We start from the raw sequence: 25090 nt of genomic DNA, 5'->3' as shown, positions 1-25090 counted from the left end.
CCCACCTCGGCCTTCCAAAGTGCTGGGATTACAGGTGTCAGTCACTGCACCTGGCCAGTTATTCATATTTTAATTAAATTGTTTTTAGAATCCATTTTCATCATGAGAAACAATGTGACATAGTTGTTAAGAGCCCAACTTCTGGAGCCAAACCACCTGGACTCAAATCTCAGCTGTATAATTTACTATTTATGCATACCTTAGATGAGTTATTTAGCTTCTAATCCTTGATTTTTAAATGAACACAGTAACAGAACCTACCATGTAGGGTTCTTGTAAGCCTGAGCTATTACATGTAAAGTACTTAGTACAGCACCAGCAGAATAATAAGCTCCCAATAAATATTAGTTGCTCTTAACTATCTGCAGTATCTTGATAGTGTCTGCAGAACAAAATCTAAGTTTCGTTGAGCACAAAAAGCTCAAGGTCTGGCTACTGCTTACTTGCCAAACTTTATCTGTTCCTTCTACTCCTCTACCTGCTTGCTTTATTGTCCAAAGCACATTGAACTTCTTGAAGTTTCCCAAACACCCCATATGTTCTCACATCTTTGTGCCTTGGCATATGCTATTAGCTCTAACTAGAATGCTCTCTACCTGAATGGCTGGCAAATGTCTATTTTTCAAACCTCAGTTTCAATGCTATCTCCTCTACCTTAAAGTAATCTCAGAAGACATTTTCCCGTGCACTATCCTTCCATTAGAGCAATTGTAATTATTTATTTTGTCTTTTTAGGCTACAGGTTTCTCAAAATGGTAAAAAGGAATGAAAAATATGTTAGACATCAACTATGAGAATTCTAAGAAAATAATATTTTTAACTCTAAGAAGAACTAAGTGAAAATAAAATCTGGATATTGAAATAAAGTAGAAGGGGCCTTTTTGTTTTTTTGGCTTTTGTTTTCTCCAATGAGAAAGATCTACATATTTCCACAGAATAACAATTAGAATTGTCTGTTCTCTTACCTATTAAAGGAAAGATTGATCGTTTGCAGTCTTACCAGTGATTCCATTTCTTCTGGCAAAGAATTTAAAAAATTGTTCCTAAATTGGAAATCAAAACAGAAGATTTACAAAGTTTGAAAAATTTTACAAGTTTAATTTATAATTAAAATGTTGAGCAGAAAAAAAAATATGTAGATTAGTTTGTCAATCCTTGATCTGACTTTATAAAGGCTGAGTTCTGAGAATTCTGAATCAGTCACCTACCGCAGTTATTCGGTTAGTATGCCAAATCCTAATAATACCAATATGCAACCAATTGATAATGCAATGAATTCTTTACAGGTTTAATAGTGATTACAGGGTAAACACTGTAAACTAACTCCTTCAAAGTGGGGTCTTTAATATTTCCCCCATGTCTATAATACCACATAAATATTCCATTGGTGTTAATATATATGACACAGACATGAAATTCTACTCTAAGAGGAATTTAAAAATTATTTTAAAAATGAACCAAGAAGTTAAAAAGATTCTATTAAGAGATTTGGAGTTTTCTACTCCATAGGTATAAAGCAAATCTATTCCTACTCTAAGTTTAGAATTTAAATTTACACAATGACTATTTTTTTTTTAGCTCTTACAATGAAACATGGCAATAAACAAAATCTCATTTACTGTTGGAAAGATCTGGGAGCAATGTTAGAAGAAAAGTTAACAAAAAGGTAAAAGGATTTTAGAGCCAATATAACTACTAATAATGAAAGTACCTGTGAGAAAATTATTCCCAACTAGATGACTACCTATTACAAATAAATACTTTTCTCTAACCTATTTCTTTGTGTTCAGAAGTCAAGCCTAATATGTAAAGTCATACTTTCTACAGTACAATCTATATTCTTTTTCTATATCTACATTCTCTGTACTTTTCTCCAGTTATTGTCTGCATTAAGTTGTGTTGAATAACCCACTCAGCTGGTTTTATACTATTTACTTTCAGAAAATAAACAATGTGAAAAAAAATACTTTCCATGTCTTATTTGTAATTTTGCTTAGAATGGGTTAATATTTTCAGTAATTTTGTCTTATGACATAACTTGTAAATTGCTTACAATTATAAATGTCTGATTACAGTATTTTTCCTAAATTCTGTCTCGGGTTTCCTAAACACTATTTTTGGATTCTCCTAAACTATTGTTAATAAATAAAGGCCAGTTTCCATACATACCTAGGAAAATATGAGGTAAAAAGAATAAGTTAGGCAAAACTCAAAGACAAGTTATAACTTTTTAAAAAGTCAAGCAATAGTATCAATAAATACCTGAGATCTAAAAAAGTCAATTTCTGAAGCACACATAACTCCAAGGATATAAAGGAAAGTTTATTAAAACTGAGATCGACATCAGAAACCATTTCCTTCAGTTCTACCATCCTGAAACAAAAATAATTTTAAAATGTTAGTACTTGAATTCACTGCCAGAACTTCAAAACTGTAAGCAGATCAAAGGGAGAAATTCCTATATTTAACTTCTGCTAATTATGACTTTTTGTACCTTTTACTTTTTCACAGGAACATTAATGAGTTTGGATATGTAACTAATAAAAATAATTTTTTAAAAAAGGCTCACTCTTATCTGTCCAAAAGTTTCTATTTGGCTTCATATATAAAGTTTCACTTAAAAAACTATTTATTTTATATTTAAACCAACTATGGCACGAAGGAGAAAAATCAAACCTAGAAAATTTTTATACTTTATTCTATTAATAACTTGAATCCATAAAACAAATTGTTAAACAGACATCCTGTAACATAGTAGTTTTCTACTACATAAGTAGTGTATTACCACTAAGAAGCTTTAGTTTAAAACTTAAAGAGGAAGAATTAAACATTTCTAAGTAAGCCTAATCAAGGTTTATAGTTTTATTCCTGTTATTAATATGATTTACTAACAAATGAAAGTTGGCTGGGCACGGTGGCTCACACCTATAATCTCAGCACTTTAGGAGGCTGAGGCAGGTGGATTACTTGAGGTCAGGAGTTCAAGACCAGCTTGGCCAACATGGTGAAACTCCGCCTCTACTAAAAACACAAAAAATTAGCCAGGCATGGTGGCAGGCACCTGTAATCCCAGCTACTCGGGAGGCTGAGGCAAGAGAATTGCTTGAGCCTGGGAGGCGGAGGTTGTAGTGAACTGAGATCACGCCACTGCACTCCAGCCTGGGCAACAAGAGCAAAACTCTGTCCCAAAAAAAAAAGACAACCAAATGAAAGTTAAATTACAACTTAGTCTATCTCATTAGCAAAGAAAAAAAAAAGAAAGGATATAAAATGCTGTGCTGAAAAAGATGTAGTGAAAGAAAATGAATTTCAATGTGTAACTGATAAAATTTGATAAAACTTTTTTTGATATATCGAGTCAAACTCTGACTTAATAATTTTTCTAGAAATCTGGCCTAGAGAAAAAATATGTTTCCTTTATTGTCATAATCAACCTTAAAGTATATAGTTAAATTACATTTTTAAAGTATGGTTTATAAACAGAAAAATACTTATGACAAATAAACCAGTCAAGATACAAATTATGGCCAAGCATGGTGGCTCACACCTGTAATCCCAGCACTTTGGAAGGCCAAGGCAAGTGGATCAGTTGAGCTCAAGAGTTTGAGACCAGCCTGGGCAACATGGCAAAACCTGGTCTCTACAAAAATTAGCGGGGTGTGGTGGCATATGCCTGTAGTCCCAGCCACTAGGGAGGCTAAGGTGGGAGGATCACTTCAACCTGAGAGGTTAAGGCTGCACTGAGCCACGATTGTGCCAGTGAACTCCAGTAGGGGCAACAGAGTGAGATCCTGTCTCAAAAAAAAAAAAAGACACAAATTGCATGTATAAGTCCAAATGGAGAATAGCTTGAAATAAAATATGCAGTATGCCACAAAGTTAACCGAGTAAATCAGTGATGAAACTACAACTGATATATTCCTTTATTTATTCCAAAATTTTATGAATATGTATTATTTTTATAATCTTTGGTGAAAAGCATGAATTGTTAATTAAAATTTTTTTTAAAAGGGAAAGTTGTTTGGGAACTTTCTAGAGAAAAGCATGGCTTTTTTAATGCAACATGTCCATGTAATAAGGCATGTCTTGATTATTTTCTTGACATTCTAAGTTGCTCAAAATGTGATATAATAGCTGTGTCAACAGAATGACATTATTTTGCAAAAGAAGAGCCAGATAGTGAGATAAAATGAGGCAGTAAATAATAAGTAATGTCTCTTAAATATATCTTTATTCCCAATTAACTTATTTGATCCAGGACCCACCCCCCCCCACAAAGCAAACCTGTCCTAACTGAGAGCAAATCTAAATGCTCAATTCTATCAAATATCCTCTCAGTCCTTTAAAACAAGAGCGAACCAGAAGACGGACTAGAGATCTCTTTTGCAATGGACTATCTTAAATTTGTCGTCTTTTAAGATCTACATTCCCTAAACTATGCTCTGAGAAATAGAAAGCAAATTATAGTTTGTCTCACTTTTTAAAAGCTTTAAACATCTAAAAAATTTTTGATAGTCAGATGAAAGTCATTCAACTTTCTCAATTCATCACATCACTCTCCTCCACGACATCACCTTTTTTTTCCCTTTTAAGTATTTACGTGCATAAAAGCATTAGGCTCTAGTTAAATGCTTTGTGTGGATTATGTCATTTAGTTTAATTCTTATAAACAGGCACTATTATTATCCCTATTTCACAGGTGAGAAAACTAAGAACAGCTAGTTAACCTGTCCAAAAACTATACAGCAGGTCTGGGATATGGTATAAGCAATTGACTCTATTGCTCAAGTTCCTTATCAGTACCCTATCCTGTCTCACATTGGGTTGTTTTAATTGTTAGATTATCTGTCAGCTTTCTTTGGGTATATAGTTTACTGCTAGATAACAAATGTTTTTTAAAGTTCAACAATATACTAAATTAACACTCATAATCTGAAGATTTTGCTGTAATTAACAACAAAAAATGTATTTAACAGTACAATGTATAAAGCAAATGACTGCATGTGAAGAATCCTTTTCTAGGAGAAAAATATTAACAGGCTTCAGTTAATTTTGCTTTTCCTATCAGTGGAAAAATTAGTGGCTTGGCAATTCATTAACATAAAGCCCCAAATGGAAATTCCTATTAATCCACATGGACCTGATGTTAGACAGTCTCTTAACAATTTTCCCTAATATTTCATTATATGAGAATATATATATATATAATTCCCTATATTTCATTATATGGGAAAAATAATGTTTTTAATAATTCTTATACCCATTTTCCAAGTTTAAACAAAAAAGAAAAAGAAACAAATTTTTTTAAAACCTCTATACCTCGCAGAACAAATGATAAAATTGTGTCAGTAAATACTTAATGACATTTTGCTAAATCCCTCTAATATTAATAATGTAAAAAATTTTACATATAGTTTTAAATTTAAAAAATATGGAAAAACCAATTTAAAAACCAAGATGGAAAAACAACAGAATGAGTCACAACCTATAGACATGGCATCATAGTTCTTACCTTTTTGGAATTTCACATAGTTGATTCTTACTGAAGTTAATAGAAGTGATGATGTTGCTTTTTACTGCATCAAACACCTCATCAGGAATCAAAGTTGCTTGTTTATCACTAAATGAAAAATGGTTTTAAAAAACGAACCATTCTTAGCAGTCCAAAAAGATATGATTATTACTCTTCATTTTTAAAGGTGTTTAAAGATTTTATGAAATTTTTCAAAGCCATTGATTATAAAATTTTGTAACAAATGCCACATAATCTACCAAGCCATAAAAGGTTCACTGTTAGGAATTCAGACAACATATTGTGTTATAACATATTGTGCTACATTTTCTGGGCATTCATATACTCAATGTGAATAAAAATAGATATTTATCTTCAGAGTCTAAGATATCTACAAGTCATATAGCAAATGGAGCCCATTCCTTTACCTCTGAGTAGAATTAAATCTATAATTTTAAAAGCTAGTTGTTGCCACGTCTTAAAAATCTATAAGAGGAGTTTTCTGTCAAATTTGTTTGGGTATATAATTTCTGCAAGATAATAACTTTTTAAAAAAGTTCAACATTATACTAAACTAACTAAAATTAGTTTAATTAATTTAAAATTAGTTTAATTTTAGTTTAGTAACCTGAACCAATTTCTCTCTCCTTTAGTATGTGACAAGGTAGACAGAGCAGTGGACTGAGATTAAACTATTCCTATTTCTATCATTAATGAGCTTTATAACTTACCTCCCCTGAATCTCAGTTCTGTGACATTAGAATCTGAAGGACTATTTATTGTTATTTATGCCACATGTTTTCAAATGTAAATATAAATAAATTTCCTCTTTATTAAAATGTTCAGTAAGGTTTTCAATAAAATATAAATTTAATCTTAAATGAAAATACAGTAGTTCCCCTTTATCTAGACCCCCCGGGGATGCCAGAATCTTCTGAGAGGACTGAATCCTATATAGTATACACCATATTTTTTCAATCTGATAACAAGATGACTACTAAGTGACTAAGGATGGGCAGCATATACAGCATGGATATGCTGACAAAGGGATGATTCATGTCCCAGGTCATGAGACATGGCAGGTCAGAGAGGGCAGGTCAGAGAGGGATAGCATAAAATTCCATGATGCTACTCAGAATGTGCACAATTTAAAACTTATAAATTGTTTACATCTGGAATTTTCCATTTAATATTTTCGGACTGCACCTGATCACAAGTAACCCAAATTGCAGAAAGTGAAACTGTGGATAAGCGGGACTACTATATAGAACTCTAACATTTGCAGATTTAACTGTTTTTTTAATGTAATAATTAGCCATTATCCTTACATTCTTCTTTTAAAATCATTAGTGCTTAACATAATGTCATCTACCTTCAAGAAACTTCAACGGAATGCCAAATGAATGACTATGAACAGAAAAACATTACATATAATGTATAATATGGAAGAACTGTATAAGAAATGCACTGTAATACAAATATGTAAAAAGACAGCCTACATTTCACAGTTATTATACCTTCTACTTCTGCTTTAGCATCCCATTTTCTTCTGTGTAGATGCAGCATTTTCATCTCTTCAATCACAAATGCTCAAGTTCATGGGGAACTGACTCATGCTAGTCAGACTTAAAAGATTCATGCTATTTAAAAATTTTAGTTGAAAGCATTTATGCCTTGAGATTGATAATTTATATTTTAAATAGGACACTCCTTTCCAGTTAAAGTCTTTAAGAAAAACAAATTCGAATAAATTTAGAATCAAAGCAATCTAAGATTATGCTTTTGTGATATCTGTGCCTTTAAGAAGTAGAAATGGTTATCCCAAATAAAATTGGACCAATACTACTTTATAGATTGTCTGCATGATTAAAAGCAACAGCATATGTACCTAGTACAACACCCTAGATCCCCTTAGAATAGAGACTCAATAAATGGTATCTGTATAGGAGGGAATGGAAGCCAGAAGTCAGGCATAAAAGAAATTCTAAGCTAAAAAAAGCCTAAGGCAGGAATGAAGTCTGTCTCATCAATCAGTTTATTTATGATACCTAGCACAGAATGTGATACTTAGTAGACTCCAAAAATATCTACTGAATAAATGGGTATATTATTTGGAAGATAAGATATGCTAAGTTGGCCAGGCATGGTGGCTCATGCCTGTAATCCCAGCACTTTGAGAAGCTGAGGCAGGAGGATCACTTGAGCTCAGGAGTTCGAGAACAGCCTGGGTAACATAGAGAGGCCCCATCTCTACAAAAAATAAAAAAATTAGCTGGGCAGGATAGCGTGCAGCAGTTCCAGCTACTTGGGAGGCTGAGGTGGGGGAATCGCTTGAGCCAGGAGGTTGAGGTTACAGTGAGCCGAGATAACGCCACTGTACTCCAGCCTGGGCAACAGAGCAAGACCCTGCTTCAAAAAAAAAAAAAAAAAAAAAGCTAAGTTGCCATGCTCTATAAGAAAGAGTCAAATATAAGTACAGAAGAGTGCTACCTGTGTTAGTGTGGCAAAAGAAACTTAGCTTAGAGTAGTGATTTCTAAGAGTGGCAGGCAAGAGGTGAGAACAATATGAATGAAACACAACAAATGTGAAATGGAGACTGTATCCTGACTGCTAAGAAGATAGTTCCTACTGATACATTAAGGATAAAAGACCATATGCTGATGTTGGCCGTGTAGATTCTTGAATAAATCTAGTCACCTATCTGACTTCAGTCTATATTCTTTTGTATTTTCACTACAATACCCATAAATGAACCAATTGCTACAAAAATTTTGACAGTATTGCTTATGTTTTTGTTGTTGTTGCCTTAGTACTGAAAGGATACTTTACAACTACTTTCAATCTCTGCATAGGTATCTTCTTTTCCCAATTTCATATACTTCCATAAAAAATATTTAAAATTTTTTGGCTTTGTCTCAATTTATATACTAACATTGTAATTTTTTCAGTTTTGGAATATTTGCTACCACAGCACATTATTACTATGATACATTATTTGACTTGTGTTCAGATAAATTAGCAGGGTACAACCTCTCAAGCTTTGCCTGCTGGTCAAGGTTTTCATTAACTAAATGATACTAGTTTCTTATTTACTAACATAGACACCCACCAATATGAAATTCTCTCTGGATGCTGATTACTGAATCAAAGAACTTTATTATCAATACTGTCATTCTTTTTTTTTATAACAATAAAATGTTCCCATTATAAAAATATCACTATTAACAAAACCATCTCTCTCTCAAGCATAGTAAAACACAAATTGCAGAAGGAATGGACACTGAAGGTCATTTATATTTTTAATATCCTTCTATTTTTATTATAGTTTTAATATCCTTCTATTTCATCATGGTTTTTTGCAATTATTATTATTCTAAGTCAAGTACTCTGATGAATTTTTCCTCATCAATTGTCCTTTTTACTGAAGGGTTTCTTTCTGAAAAGTTTCCTACATGTTTGGTAATGTTTAAAAAAAAATAAATTAGGCCAAGCATGGTAGCTCAAGCCTATAATCCTAGCACTTTGGGAGGCCAAAGCAGGAGGATGGCTTGAGCCCAAGAAGCTCAAGACCAGCCTGGGCAACACAGTAAGACCCTATCTCTATAAAAATAAAAATAAAAATAATAATAAATTACATACCTATAGTCTAATATTTTTAATGTAATGATGGCATGTATATTGACTCTGGATTCACTTGGTAGTGTCATGGCAGTCTCAGTAGCAGACTCACTTTGGCTAGGTCCATCATCTGGCAAAAGAAAAGTTATATGAAGCCAATATTTATACTACAAAGTCATTGTTAAAATTCTTGATAATATATTAAAACAGTGTACGTGATTTCTAGATATTATTGGTGAGAATGCCTTTAGTCATATGCTTTATTTCCAATGACTCAAATCTCAATCTGGAATTTAATATTTAATTAATAGAAAATAAAGTTACTGTAGCATGGCTTCAAAACTGTTTAATGAATCCTACTGAAAGGAAATTTAGCAGTAAGAAAGAACCTTCATAGAATAACTATGATGTATAAGAAGAAACAAATAACAAGTAATCCTTCCTCTTAAGTAAAATAATATGGTCCACTAGAAGAAATTTGTTAATGAAAGAAAACCATTATTTCCCTCAAATGTCTACCAAATAAGCATATGCTTTTTAGTTTAGGAGACAACAAATTTGATTATCCTCAATCACTTGAAATTTGACAATCTGCATAACTGAGTAAGTCTCTGGTACATTTTATATGTTAAGATTTTTTTCTTAGCAAATGAAAGACTTTATTTTTTATAGATATTTTCCTAACATGCTTGCATACTCACACATTCACGCACCATCAACCACCTTACTAATCTCGAGACTGTTTAACACTGTCATCATATGGTATACATATTTTTTAAAATACACATTTTAAAAGAAATGGCTTTGTGTTATCTGCAAAAAAGACTTGAACGATAGAGAAGTAAAATGAGACTATCACTTTTCAACAATGTGAAAACGATGAAACAGTCCCAGCATTAACACATAAGAGCAGAAGGCACACCAAAAGAAAACAAAAAAAATTAGTAGTATACCTGATCTTGCTTCAGCCCAGTAGGCATTCAATAAACATTTGTTGAATATTACTAAGTATATTTCTCTTGCATTGAGCTCATCAGTTATTCATTAGTCAATAATGATTAAGCTATTATTGCTTCCCAGGCAAGTATCATATGAATACTTTATTCACAGAAGTAGCACAGAATAAATGACAGAATATCAAACAGAAATGAAAGACATCAAGGAAAGTATTAACATCAAGTTAATGCTCTAGTAGTAGTACTACTCCCCTAGCAGTTTGGTTAAGTTACTTTAAATAATACGTAATACAGTGCCAAAATTAAATAAGCAGAGAGACACTATTAAACCAGCAACAAAATCCAGCATTGTTTTTAAAATATCTATGTATACTACCATGATCATATGAGGTAGGGTATTCTCAACAATTTCCAAAGAGCTCCTTTTAATAATCAGCATCAAGGAGAATATAAGGAGAGAGTCTATTGTCTCCGGGGAGAAGACTGTTGCGAGAGAGATTTCCTTTCATTATATATCTTTGCGTATTGTTGTTTTTTTTTAACCATGTGCATTTACTGTCTTTTTCATTTAAAAAACTACATAATTTTTAAAAACATCAAAATTTCAAATTGAAAGGGCCATGTAAGTGCCAAACACAATAAATAAAAGTAGAACCACACCAAAGTTAATTACCATAAAATTTCAAACAATGGCAACGAATAGAAGATCCTATAAGTTTCCAGAGAGGGAGAAAAAAAAAGTTGTAATTGTACAAGTGACTGACAAGAACACAGCCAAATAAGAGGTCAATCACATAAGCAAGAATGCAGATATCTCATTATTTTTTTTTTTTTCTGAGAGGGAGTCTCGCTCTGTCGCCCAGGCTGGAGTGCAGTGGTGCGATCTCGCACGGCAAGCTCCGCCTCCCGAGTTCACGCCATTCTCCTGCCTCAGCCTCCCACCACGCCCGCCACCACGCCCAGCTAATTTTTTGTATTTTTAGTAGAGACGGGGTTTCACCGTGTTAGCCAGGATGCTCTTGATCTCCTGATCTCGTGATCCGCCTGCCTTGGCCTCCCAAAGTGCTGGGATTACAGGCGTGAGCCACCACGCCCGGCCATGGAGATAGCTTTTTAAGAAATTTTCGGCCAGTGGCGGACGCCTGTCGTCCCAGCTACTAGGGAGGCTGAGGCAGGAGAATGGCGTGAAGCCAGGAGGCGGAGCTTGCAGTGCGAGATCGCGCCACTGCACTCCAGCCTGGGCGACAGAGCGAGGCTCCCTCTCAAAAAAAAAAAGAAAATTTCAAATGTATTCATTTGGTGAGTTTGGAGGGCATGATGGGTGATTTAGTTGAACGAGTGTCACCTAGAACAAAGTCTTCAGAGCTTCAATTTATCCCTTTGAAGCAAATAGGCACTGATCACTCTGCCTCTCCAGAAGGTTTAGAAGGGGTTGGAAAAGCTGATGATCCTGTCTCTTAGAAATAAGAGTAAAAAACTAGAATCCATTTGGTTATTTATTTGTTCCTTCATTCTATAACATTATCCATCACACATAAACTGGTAGGTACTATTATAAGTAAGAGACGAACACAGAAGATGAACTCAATCTAGTGGACAAAATAAACAAAAATTACAAAATAGTATGGTAAGTACAGTAATATATGTATGTTGAATGTATTTTTATGGGAGCAGTATGTGTTGAGGGTAATTCCCAAGAGAGTAACCACCTCAGAATGGAGTGAGAAATTACAAGTTCTTGTCAATAGTAGAAGAATTGAAAAGAATTTGCCATCTTTTAAACTTCTCCATTTCATTTTTTAGATTTTTTTAACGTTTGATTTTATTATCCTGTATTACTCTTAAAATGAGAGGAACTAAGTGAACCATCATTTTCTGAGGCAACAGGCTGGGGGTTGGAAGAACGAACCTTAGGAAAACTACTAAATGTGTTAGCCAGGCCTGTAGAGTATAACCCCTAAGGATGGAGTGGGTGGCTACAAAAAAAAAGCAGATAGTTCTTGGAGAACATGCAGAGCTAGTTTGTCCCCTGAGAAGACATCTGAGAGGGACAGAGGCATAAAATGCCCCAAAGTGTGGTCCCCAGAACAGCAACATCACCCTAACATGGGAACTTGTTAGAAATGCAAATTTCCAGGCTCAACCCCAAACCTATGAATCATAAATTCTGAGAGTGGAGCCCAGCAATCTGGTTCACCAAGCGCTCCAGGTGAAGCCAATGGACACTAAATATCCAAACCTATTTCTTTAGTGAAGCACCCCACTTTTATCACATGAAAGATGATGAACATAAATTGATAATGCATAACCAGTAGCAATCCCTGGGTCCAGATCTAATTACTACAAATGTATTCATTTATCCCCCAAACTGTTACTGTGCTTCTACTCGGCGGCAGTCATTGTACTAAGTGCTGGGGATATAAAAATGAGTAAGACACTGTGAGTGATAAACTATGGCCAGGTCTATTGTGCAGAGTCCATCCTAAGCCTGATAACAGAGACAATAATTGCCCAAAGACTGTTCCTTAGTACAAGATTGCAAAGAAACTAAAAATATGATTCCAATTCATTAATATATAATTTACTGGCATAAATTATTTTATGCCCAATTTATGAGTTTTCTATGGTTGCTTTAACAAATTACCACAAACTTAGTGACTTAAAACACACAAACATTATCTTACAGTTTTGTAGTTCAGAAGTCTGCAATGGGTCTCATTGGGCTAAAATCAGGGGTTTGGCAATGGCAAGTCTGTATTCCTTTTTCCTTTTCTTTTCTTTTTTTTTTTTTTGAGACAGAGTCTCACTCTGTTGCCAGGCTGGAGTGCAGTGGCACCATCTTGGCTCACTGCAACCTCTGACTCCCTGGTTCAAGCGATTCTCCTGCCTCAGCCTCCCGAGTAGCTGGGATTACAGGCACGCGCCACCATGGAACTTTATCATGCCCAGCTAATTGTTGTATTTTTAGTAGATACGGGGTTTCTTCATCTTGGCCAGTATGGTCTCGATCTCCTGACCTTCTGATCCGCCCACCTCGGCCTCCCAAAGTGCTGGGATTACAGTCGTAAGCCACCGCCCCCAGCCTGAATTCCTTTTTCTAAAAACAATCTGATTCCTTGCCCTTTCCAACTTCTAGTAGCCACCTCATATTCCTTGCTTCATGGCCTTCCTCCTCCATGTTAAGCCAGCAACAGTGGTTCTTCTCACATCCTATTACGCTGACCTCCTCTTCTGCTTCTCTCTTCTACTTTTAAGAATCCTTGTGATTATATTGGGCCAACACAATTCATAATAATATCCTTATTTTAAAGTCAGTCAATTAGCAATCTTAATTGCCCTTTGCCATGTAAGGTAACCCATTCACAGGTTTCAGGGATTAGGGTGTGGCCATCATTGAAGGGTCATTATTATGTCTATCAAAGGTAGCATAGCTAGATGATCCTGGTGACAGAGCAAGAAATTAAACTCAGAACACAGATCAGAATCAGGTGATAGAGCTTGAATAAAGGCAATGTTTGCAATCAAATAAAGTAATTAAGCTTAATGCCATGATGGCATAATTGGGGTTGGCACCTGTCTTAGTCCATTTGTGCTACTATAACAAGATACCACAAACTGGGTAATTTATAAACAATAGACATTTATTTCTCACAATTGTGAAGGCTGAGAAGTCTAAGATCAAGGCCCAGCATTTGGTCTCTGGTGGGGGCGCTCTTGCTGTGTCCTCATATGGCATAAGGCAGAAGTGCAAGAGAACACTGCCTTCAACCTCAAACCCTTTTTTTATAAGAGTGCCAATCTGGCCAGGTGCAGTGGCTAGGATCACACACGTAATCCCAGCACTTTGGGAGGCCGAGGCGGGTGGATCACCTGAGGTCGGGAGTTTGAGACCAGCTGACCAACATGGAGAAACCCTATCTCTACTAAAAATACAAAATTAGCCGGGCGTGGTGGCACATGCCTGTAATCCCAGCTACTTATGAGGCTGAGGCAGGAGAATCGCTTGAACCCAGGAGGCAAAGGTTGCAGTGAGCCGAGATCGCGACATTGCACTCCAACCTGGGCAACGAGAGCGAAACTCCATATCAAAAGAAAAAAGAAAAAAAGAGTGCCAATCCTATTCATGAGAGTGGAGCCCTTAAGATTCAAATCTCCTCCCAAAGACCACAATTCTCAGTACTGTTGCACTGGGGATTAAGTCTCAACAAAATTGTAGAGGGGAAACCATCACTGAAACCACAGCAGGACCCACTGGGGAATTTTACCAATCTGGCAGGACCTCACCCTTGGCAGGCACAGTATCATCACCACTGGAACATATCTCCCGCCAATAAACTGGGGAGGCTTTAGAACCTGCACTCACTTAACATCTCCAACTTGAGATGCTCTTCTTACAAGGGTCTTTTTTTTAAATCTAAAATCGATCCTTTGAGCTTATCACAAACTGTAATGAGTGTAAGATTTGCATGTCAGATTGCTAACTTGCAAACCTCAAACCCAGTCCTTAAAAAGATATTTTATAAACAATAAAAACAAATTTTTAAATTATAGTCCATTGATATTTACCTAGCCTATTGATGTAGAACAGAGAACAAGTAATTAACTATCAGGATTATTTGAAAGTCTGTGATAACCAAATAAGAAGGTTTAATACTATTTAGATGAATCAAGGACATTTTAGGGTAATTCCACACAATGCTACCTCATGAAATTGTGATCCTCAAAACACACCTTTCAAAAAGGTATTATCTGCATTCTACAGATAGAGATGTGTAGGGTCAACATAACAACACATCAATTAAAATGTAAAAATTATAATAATGATCATCTGTGGAGAATGATTTAAGTACTCTAGAAAAAGATTAATTTTTCAAAAATAATAACAATTTCAGAGTTATATTTATAGGATATCTGGGACTTGTATATGTACTCTTCCTAGCAAAAGGTAAATAACAGTACATTGTGCAAAGTTTATCTAAATCCTACATGAATTACTGCACTTCTGCTAGACACTGGGAAGAATATAAATTAATCGCAACCAAAACTTAATAAGCTTTAAAAGAGAACAAGATTTTTCTTTGACACAGTGGAGTCTGAGGAATCTGTGGACCACGTTTCTACATTTGAAGCATCACAGACAAGTGCCTTTTAATGACAGTTTATTTTAAACTGGTACATAACTTCATGCTTCTGGATTGTTCAGTTTCTTTAAAGTTAGCAGTCTCTACTCACTTCAGCCAAAGTTTTTATCTCATTTTACCAGCATCCTTTGAATCAAATGATCGGCACTGTTTTCAATTTTCACCAATCCCTTTTCTACCTCTAAAACTGAGAAAAGAGTAGTTAAAAAGCAGAGAAGAAAAGCCGAAGGAAAAAAAAAATATGAAGCAATGAAGTGTCCCAACTTTTTCCTCAAAGAGCTCCAGAAAATTTAGAGATAATTAAATGCAATTCCACTCTAACTATTGTTTAAATACTTAGGCCCCATTACCCCAAAATCCAGATTTAATTGGGCTAAAGTCTGGCCTGGGCATGTAGTTTTTAAAAAGCTCCACAGGTGATTCTTATGTGCCTCTAGATAAGTATGTAGATTGCTCTTTCACTGAGCATCTTTTCACTGAGAAAATACTTATTACTTATAAATAATAAAGTTATGCTTTGATAAGGAAAAAGTCTTGGGCCTTTGTATGTATGTGCAAAGTTAAGTATTAATTCAAAATAAATGTTTCAGTTCTATTTGAAATTCCCCTTAGATTATGCACACACATAATTGTTCTCCATATGATTATCACAATTTTAAGAGTCTTGCCAATATATGCTTTGAATAATTCAACCTATTTTGAAGTCCAAATGGATTTTCTAAGTATGTATTTTCTAAGTATGTATACCTGTACAAATACCAAGAAAAATGGAAGAGATAATTAAACCCCAGAAACTACAAATGTCAGGAAATACCAAGGGATTATTTAAATGTGATTGAACAACCAGGGAGAGAAGGAAGAGCGGTAAGATGTTAATAATATGACCAATTATTGGCAAGAAGCAGAGCAACAAATAAATAATAAATAACTATGGCCTGGGCATGGTGACTCATGCCTGTAAATCCCAACACTTTGGGAGGTGAGGCAGGAGGATCATTTGAGTCTCAGAGTTCAAGACCAGAATGAGCAAATAACAAGACTCTGTCTCTACAAAAAAATAAAAATAGCCTGGTGTAGTGGTGCACACCTGTAATCCTAGCTACTTGGAAGGCTGAGGCACAAGGATTGCTTGAGCCCAGAAGTTTGAGGCTGCAGAGAACTAGTATAGTGCCACAGTACTTTAGCCCAAGAAACAGAGCAAGACCTCGCTTCTAAATTAAAAAAAAAAAAAAAATCAAAAATTAAAAAAATTCTTTTTAAGTAAATTACTCTCTCAGGCTTTGAATATTTATATTGAGATATTCCTCTTTTTATTATTTTTTAAAGTAGCTGAGCTGGATATTTTCTACTTCTGAACTTCTTAAACAATAAGGCCATTCCTTACATGTATTTGTTTTTGGCTTGGTTTTCCCTTGCTTTACAATCCTGTTCTAAAACAATTTTCCCCATCCCCAAAAGAAAGGAGAAAAAAGGAAAAAAAAGAAAAAAGAAAAGAAAGAAACAGGGAAAGAGACAACATAAAGGGTTGAAAGATAAAAGAGCTATGAAAAACTGAGAAGAAGGCAAAGATACATATATGGAGAAGTTCTCAGTAAAAGATTCTACTGACATTTGGCCAATGGGCTTTCAATTATTGCTTATTGTGGCAGACTGCTAGTTTTGCCCAATTTTTGTTCTCCTTTTGCATAGATTTCACATAGAAAATATACTTCCCAGAGATCAACTTCCATCATGACAGCAAGAGGAGCTCTGTTAATCTGCTCCGCAGAAAAGCTGGTTAAAAAGTGTTAAAAAAAAAAAAAAAAAAAAGACAAAGGTCAAGGAGGATGCTGAGCTGAGCATGGTGGCTCATGCCTATAATCCCAGCACTTTGAGAGGCTAAGGCAGGCAAATCATCTGAGGTCAGGAGTTCAAGACCAGCCTGGCCAACATGGCAAAAACCCATCTATACTAAAAATACAAAAAAAATTAGCTGGGCGTGGTGGCAGGTGCCTGTAGTCCCAGCTACTCAGGAGGCTGAGGCAGAATTCCTTGAACCCGGGAGGCGGAGGATGCAGTGAGCTGAGATTGCACCACTGCACTCCAGGCTGGGTGACAGAATGAGACTCTGTCTGAAAACAAAAACAAAAACAAAAAATAATAATAATTTAAAGCCTCTGAAAAGGATTCTATTTCTATTTATTTTGAGATGGAGTCTTGCTCTGAGTTGTCCAGGCTGGAGTGCAGTGGCACAATCTCGGCTCACTGTAGCCTCCACCTCCCAGGTTCAAGTGATTCTCCTGTCTCAGCCTCCTGAGTAGCTGGGACTACAGGTGTGTGCCACCACTCCTGGCTAATTTTTGTGTTTTTAGTAGAGATGGGGTTTCACTATGTTGGCCAGGCTGGTCTCGAACTCCTGACCTCAAGTAATCCACCTGCCTCAGCCTCCCAAAGTGGTGGGATTATAGGCATGAGCCACCATGCCTGGCCTTGGAAATGATTCTAATAGCAAACAGCAAATGAAGAAATAGCTGTTCAAGAAAATCTATGGAAATTTTGTAAGAGGTGAGTCTGTGGTATTTGAACCTAGACTGCTCCCTCTCTCCCCTCTTCTAGGTCAGAGAGGCAGAAACTCCACTCCAGAAGGCTACAACTGAGAACACAGGGTTCCCTCTCCCCCAACCCTCCAGCCCCAAACCTTATCTCCCAGCCAGAGGGCTTTCTTCCTGAGAGGAGTGTCAGCATTTCTCATCCTGCCACCAGCTTCTTGTTGCTAATGCTAAATCCCTGATGAGTAGGGTGAGGACTCCCTTCTTCCACTCTGGTCCCATGCACAGAAAGGAGGCTCTACCTTGAGCTTGGCATGATGAGAATACTGGGGCCCTGACTGCTCTTCCCCTGGCTCATAAGTTGCTGGTTCAAAGAAAGGAGAGGCAAACCAAGAGAACCTAAGTCTACTGCTGACTCCTACTGAGTGTTCAGCTCCTAGAGGAGAGTGTTACTCTTAGAGAAGCTTGCCATCTTCCATATTCCCAGCTTCACAGCCCGTGCTCAAAGATTTTGCCTGGGGGAGAAACAGGTCATAAAAACGGTTCCTAATCTCTTCCCAAGGGAACTGACTTCACTCACAACAAAGCATGAAAGCTCTCAAAAACAATGAAGGTTATGGTAAAAGGCAGTTGGGATGAAATTCCTGGATCTACTGAAGATACAGCCTAGACTGTATACAAGCAGACTGTACACAAGCTAGCTCACAGGAGAGAACCAAGGAATAAGACAACTACAGAAAAGCTGAGTGTCTATAATAGTATCAGACAAAACAGACTCAAAACATTTTTTTATGTCAGGGGCACATTATAATGGAAATTTAACAACATATCCTTAAACAACCAATGGGCCAAAGAAGGTATCAAAAGAGAAATCATAAAATACTTTGAGATAAATGAAAATGACACAACATACCAAAACGTATGAGCTGTAGATAAAGCCATGCTTAGAGGGAAATTTATAGCTATAAATGCCTATGTCAAGAAACAAGATCCCAAAATCAATAACCTAACTTTCCACCTTAAGATACTAGAAAAAAAGAACAAACTAAACTCTGGAGTCCTGATGAGATAAGTAAGCAACAATGAAAAGGGGTCCCAGGTGGGGGAAAACAATTGTTCCAAGAGACAGCTAATCATAGACAACTCTAATCACAGACAACTTGCTGGCACAACATCCTGTTCCCAAATACCTCGCTCTGTACACAGCCCCAGCAGCAAGACCTCGTTCCACATAGCCCACTCCAAGCATGAACCTATAAAACTCCCCTCCAGCACCTGCCTCTTGGCAGACAGCCCCTTCTCTGCTGTGCTACTTGTTGCACCCTTGCAACATATCTTTGTACTTTCTCTAATAAATCTGCCTTTCTTTACTACAACTGTCTTGGTAAATTCTTTAACCACCCACAACGCTGGCCCCAGTCAGTCACACCTGCAATAGAAACCTAAACCAATTAGAAGGAAATAAATAATTAGAGTGTTAATTAAGGAAATAGAGAACAGAAAAACAATAGAGAAGATCAATGAAACTAAATGCTCATTCTTTGGAAAGTCAACAAAACTGACTAATATCCAGCTAGTGTGGCCTAGAAAAAAAGAGAGAAGACTCACATTACTAGAATCAGAAATGAAAGAGAGGACATTATTACTAACCTTACAAAAATGAAAAGGATAAACTATGGCAACTATATGCCAACAAATTAAACAACTCAGATAAAATGGACACATTCCTAGAAAGATAAAAACTACCAAAACTGACTCAAGAAGAAACAGACAATCTGAGTATATCTATAACACGTGAAGAGTAATAAAAAAAACCTAGCCACAAAGAGAAGCCCATGCCTAAATGGCTGCACTGCTGAATTCTACCAAACATTCAAAAAATTAATACCAACTCTTCATAAATTCACCCAAAAAACAAAATAGGAGGGAACATTTCCCAATTCATTTTATGATGCCATTATTAGGCTATCACCCAAACCAGAAAAAAAAAAAAAAAAATTACAAGAAAACAACAGATCAATAACTCTCAAATTCTCAACAAAACACTAAAAAACAAATCTAGCAACATTTACAAAGAATTATACACCATTACTAAGTGGGATTTAACCATGGATGCAAGCTGATTTACCATCTGAAAATCAATTAAGGTAATACAGCGTATTAACAGAATTTTTTAAATCACACGACCATCTCAACAGATGCAGAAAAAAAATTGACAAAAACTCAACAACTCTTTTAGGACAAACACACTCAAAAACCAGAAATAGAAGGGAAATTCCTTAACATGATAAAGGGCATCTACAAAAAACCCACAGCTAACCTAATGTTACTTAACAATGAAAAACTAGAAGCTTTCCCCCAAAGATGTCCAGTCTCAGTCCTTCTATTCAGTACTGTCCTGGAGGGTCTAGCCAAAGGAATTAGGCAAGAAAAGGAATAAAAGGCATCCAGATTGGAAAGGAAGAAGTAAAACTATCTCTATTTGCAAACAACATAGAAAATCCAAAGGAATACATCAAAAAATTATTGGAACTAATAGTTTCATCAAGGTTGCAGGATACAAGATCAGCATTCAAAAATCATTGTATTCCTATACAGTTGCAAAGAACAGCACAAAAATGGAATTAAGAAAACAATTATATGCCTAATAGCATCAAAAGGAATAAAATGCTCAGAAATAAACAAGTATAAAACTTATAGTCTGAAAACTATAAAACACTGTTTAAAGAGATTAAAGATCTAAAATGGAAAAACATTCCATGCTCATGAATGGAAGACTTAATATTGTTAGGATAATATTCCCCAAACTGATCTACAGAAATGCATAAACTTTATCTTTGTAGAAATTCACAAGTTAATTCTAAAATATGAATTCTAAAATTCATATGGAATTGCAAGAAATCCATAATAGCCAAAGCAATCCTGAGAAAGAAGAGGAGCCCTCCTAAAGTAGGAGCCCTCAATCTTCCTGATTTGATTTCAAAACTTACTACAAAACAATGGTAATCAAGACAGTGTGGAACTGGCACAGGTCAGACATATAGATCAATAGAATAAAACTGATGGTAGAAAAATAAACCAATACATTTATAGTCAGTTGATTTTTTACAAGAATGCCAAGACCAAAGTAGAAAGAATACTCTTTTCAACAAATGGTGCTGAGAAACTGAATAGCCATGTACAAAACAATGAAATTGGACCCTTACCTCACACTGCATATAAAAGTAATTCAAAATTGATCAAAGACCTAAATTTTAAAACAATGGCAGTATAAAATGTTTAGAAGTATAGGCCAAATCTTTATAACCTAGGATTTTGTAAAGCTTTCTTAGATTTAAAAAAAAATGAACAAAAAAAAAATGAAAAATTGGACTTGCTCAAAATTAAAACTTTTATACTTCAAAGAACAACATCAAGAAAATGAAAAGACAACCCACAGAGAACTATAAAATATCTGCAAATCATATATTTAACAAGGGATTTGTATCTAAAGTATGTAAAGAACACTTACAGCTCAATGATTTAAAAAAACAATTAAAAAATAGACAAAGAATCTGAATAGCCATTTCTCTAAAGATGCACAAATGACTAATAAAGCACAGGAAAAGATGCTCTACATTAATACTTATCAGAAAAATGCAAATCAAAGCCACAATAAGATGCCATTTCAGACCCAACAAGATGGCTAGAATCAGAGTCAGATAACAAATGTTGATGAGGATGATGACAAATGTTGATGAGGGGAATCAGAACCCTCATATACTACTGGTGAGAATGTAAATTGGTGCAGTTGCTTTGGAAAACAGTTTGGCAGTTCTTCAAATGATTAAACATAGAATTATCATATGACTGAGAAATATGTTACTCCTAGGTATATACACCCAAGAGAAATGAAAACATACATTCACACTGAAACCTGTACAGCATTATCTGTAATAGCCAAAAGGTCTTTCTGATCTACTAACTCAGTCACCATTTGTTCACTTATGCTATGGCCTAAATGTATGTGTTACCCCAAAGTTCCTATGTTGAAATCTAACCACCAAGGTAACAGTATTAAGAGGTAGGGCCTTTGTAAAGTAACTAGATATTGAGGGCAGAACCCTCATGAACGGGAATAGTGCCCCTATAAAAGAAGTCTTAGGGGGCTCATTAACCTCCTCTTGCCATGTGAAAGCATGGAGAAGGTGCCATCTATGAGAAACAGGTCCTTACCAGACACCAAATCTGCTGGTGCTTTGATCACAGTTCTCTAGAACCATGAGCAATAAATTTCTGTTATTTATAAATTACAGTCTAAGATATTTTATTATAGTAGCCCAAACTGACTAAACAACTCACTTTCCAATGTCCACATGTTTATTATTTTATTTTTCCCCCATTCTCCCTATCTTTATGGAAGTACACCTTTAAAACATTTCCATTACCAATTTTCTTTTTGTGGGGTTTCTGGAAAGAATAAAATTATATGCATGGATTCACTCTCCCATCTTTGGATAGAAGCTGTCTAGCAGAAATGTTTGCACATAACTGTAACTTCCACTAAGTTCATCTTGGCTTTCTGTTCATAAAATTTTGATCAGTCTGACATGACCTCTAACTGATTCATGACAGAATAATCAATTTGTTCTGGACGAGAAAGCATATTTGGAGAAGGAAACACTTTCCTTGGTAGAAAATAAGAGTCTCAGAAAATTATTTTAATAATTCACTTGAAGGATAAAGTAGAAAAAATAGCTAAACTACGCAATTATCTTACTCATTTAATATATGTTGACTGGCAACATAGTGCTAAGCTAAGCTATGCATAACCAACAGAGTTGTGAGGTAAATTAACAGCTACTGCATTTAGCCATTATGTTTTGGAGTGGTTTGTTTCTTAGCATAGCACTAGCACAATTATTTTTTTAAAAAATGTTTTAGTTTATTCTATAATGATAGACATGAAACAAAAACTGGGTATATGACATGTTTAGTGAATTATTAAAAATTAAGTTTATTGTATTATTTTCACTTTTGGTACATGTTCTTGCTAAATTAACATACCCTGAAAAGTATGTTTTGTCTTAATTTTTGTCAGAGTTTAGCAAAGCTGTGCACGAAAAATAGATAATGAAATACTTGTCAATATACTTTCTAGTCAATAAAACCCATATATCCTGAAAGTCAAGTTTTACTCCTTTTTCAAAGTTGAAGTACTAAGTGCTTACTGAATCTTTTTTGTTAAATTTCCTAATTGGCAGACTTAACACAATTCAAAGGGATTACAGATAGAACATTATTATTGTGAGTTTAAAGATATTTTTATAACCTCAGCATACTTACAGACTATATGGATTTAGAATTAGAGCCACACATGCCAGGATCTATTACTTCCACATATGTATACCCAAAAGACATTTAAATTTATGTACTATTAATTCTTCACTACTTTTTATGAATCCTTCAAAATATAAGAGAACATTTTAAAGTACCTTTGATCTTGCTTCGTAGATATTTTAGGACTTCTTGTGTTCCTTTCTAGAAGGGTGGAGACAAAGACATTCACCAAGACATGCTTTGCAGTTTTACAGATCAACATATATGTCTGAATTTCAATTTAACAAAGAGCTGAATTCCAAATATACTTACACTTATAATTTCTCTTCGAATTGTTCTCAAAGGATTTCCTTCTAATGCCAAAAATTTCAAATGAAGGTTCCCCAATGAATAGGGAAGACTATAAAAGATTAAATTGATTTCAGGGAAAGCATCAAATATAAGTATACTCCAACCATAGTTAACTATAAAAAATCATATGGCAAACAGCATATCATAGAATAGTTTCAAAGAAAGGCCAAGTAATGCAGACCTAAAACATTTCCTTTCAAGATATATGCTAAACATATAAAAGAAAAATCAGATTTGTTTTCAAAATTGTCATGCTGAGATTAATTTTTAAAAAGTGAGCTATAAAACATTTGTTAAATTATAACATTTGCTAAAAAAGTAAATGTTAAACATAAATTTGAATGAATCAGTGATTCAAGATAGACATCCTCACTGATACCAAATGTTTTGATTTTGCACTTAGAGCAAGGAAACAAAATTCTAATTGAAAAAAGATGACAAATAGAAAAAGATAATTTTTGAATGTCCAATTCATGTTTCCATTCAATAAAGTCATCTTCATCTCTGGCACATTTTAAAAACCATTCATACATAAAAATTCAATATCAATAAAATCTATTAAGCATCTACAAAATATAGGGCACTGGTATAGTGATATCAAGATTCTTGTTCTCAAGTCCTCAGTTAAACAAAGGAAAAAAACACATACAGCTAACTAAAATATAATAAGTATTATCTTACAATGCTGGTGGGAATATAAAATAGTACAGTCACTTTCGAAAGTGGAGTCTTTTAAACATATGGTCACTATACAACTAAGCAAACACACTGCTACACGTTTACTCAGGAGAAATGAAAATAATGTCCACACAGAAACTTGCACACAGATGTTTACAATAGCAAAAAATCAAAAACAACTCAAATGTCCATCAACTAACTACTGAAAAGACACATGAACTGCGGTATATCTATCTCTGTACAACAGAATAACACTCAGCAATAAAAATAAAACTACTGATACATACAACCACATGAATCACAAAAACTTTATGTTACATGAAAGAAGCCAGACACAAAAACTACATTCTATGTAATTCCATTTATGTGACATTCTAAAAAGGACAAAACTATAGTAACATAGCACATTAGTGGTTGCCAGGGGTTGGGGTATGGAAAGGGAATTGACTGCAAAAGGTATGAGGAAACTTTTTAGGGAGATAGAAATGTTCTACGTGGCTGTGATTACGGTTACACAAATATATACCTTTGCCAAAAATCATCAAGTTGTATGCTTGATTGGTAAATTTTATTGTATATAAGTTACACATTAACAAATGAATATGACATAAAAAGCATATATAATAAGACAAATGCTAAACAAGTCATGTTGCTATGAGAGTAGAAATATAGACACTGGTGGGGCTTTACGGGGGAGAAGGGAGTAGCAAAAACCGGATTTGGGCTTAAAGTGAAAAATCAAATACTATTACGCAAAAAAAAAAAGCATTCTAGGGTAAAGGAATAAAACAAAGAAAGGGTTGGTATATTTATAGCTCAATGTAGTCAGAGAGCAAGACACCTGTATGAGCGAAAGATGACAAATGATAAATTAAGTCTGATTGTAAGGCACCCTTGAATGTCAGGCTAAAAAGTCTAGAGTTTATTTTACAATATGGTGGTTCCCAATTAATTGCTGGTTGGAAGACCAGAAGCATCAAATTCTA

The 25090-nt window shown here is 35.0% G+C and overlaps 1 protein-coding gene across 1 annotated transcript in view; it reads right to left on the bottom strand.

The window, feature by feature from the left end:
- LRRC40 (leucine rich repeat containing 40) overlaps nucleotides 1-25090 on the bottom strand; it is a 61267-nt gene that overhangs the window by 5347 nt on the left and 30830 nt on the right. Inside the window, exons 8-13 of the mRNA XM_513483.8 lie at nucleotides 23388-23475; nucleotides 23231-23276; nucleotides 9153-9261; nucleotides 5513-5620; nucleotides 2263-2373; nucleotides 966-1043 (exon numbers count right to left, since the gene is read on the bottom strand). Coding sequence (XP_513483.2) covers nucleotides 966-1043; nucleotides 2263-2373; nucleotides 5513-5620; nucleotides 9153-9261; nucleotides 23231-23276; nucleotides 23388-23475 — 540 coding nt within the window. The remainder of the gene's footprint in view (nucleotides 1-965; nucleotides 1044-2262; nucleotides 2374-5512; nucleotides 5621-9152; nucleotides 9262-23230; nucleotides 23277-23387; nucleotides 23476-25090) is intronic.

The sequence above is a fragment of the Pan troglodytes genome, chromosome 1 (genome assembly GCF_028858775.2).
Source record: "Pan troglodytes isolate AG18354 chromosome 1, NHGRI_mPanTro3-v2.0_pri, whole genome shotgun sequence".
In the NCBI taxonomy this organism is placed as follows: Eukaryota; Metazoa; Chordata; class Mammalia; order Primates; family Hominidae; genus Pan; species Pan troglodytes.
Note: the sequence above shows the minus strand (reverse complement) of the source record. Positions and strands in the feature narration are given on the sequence as shown.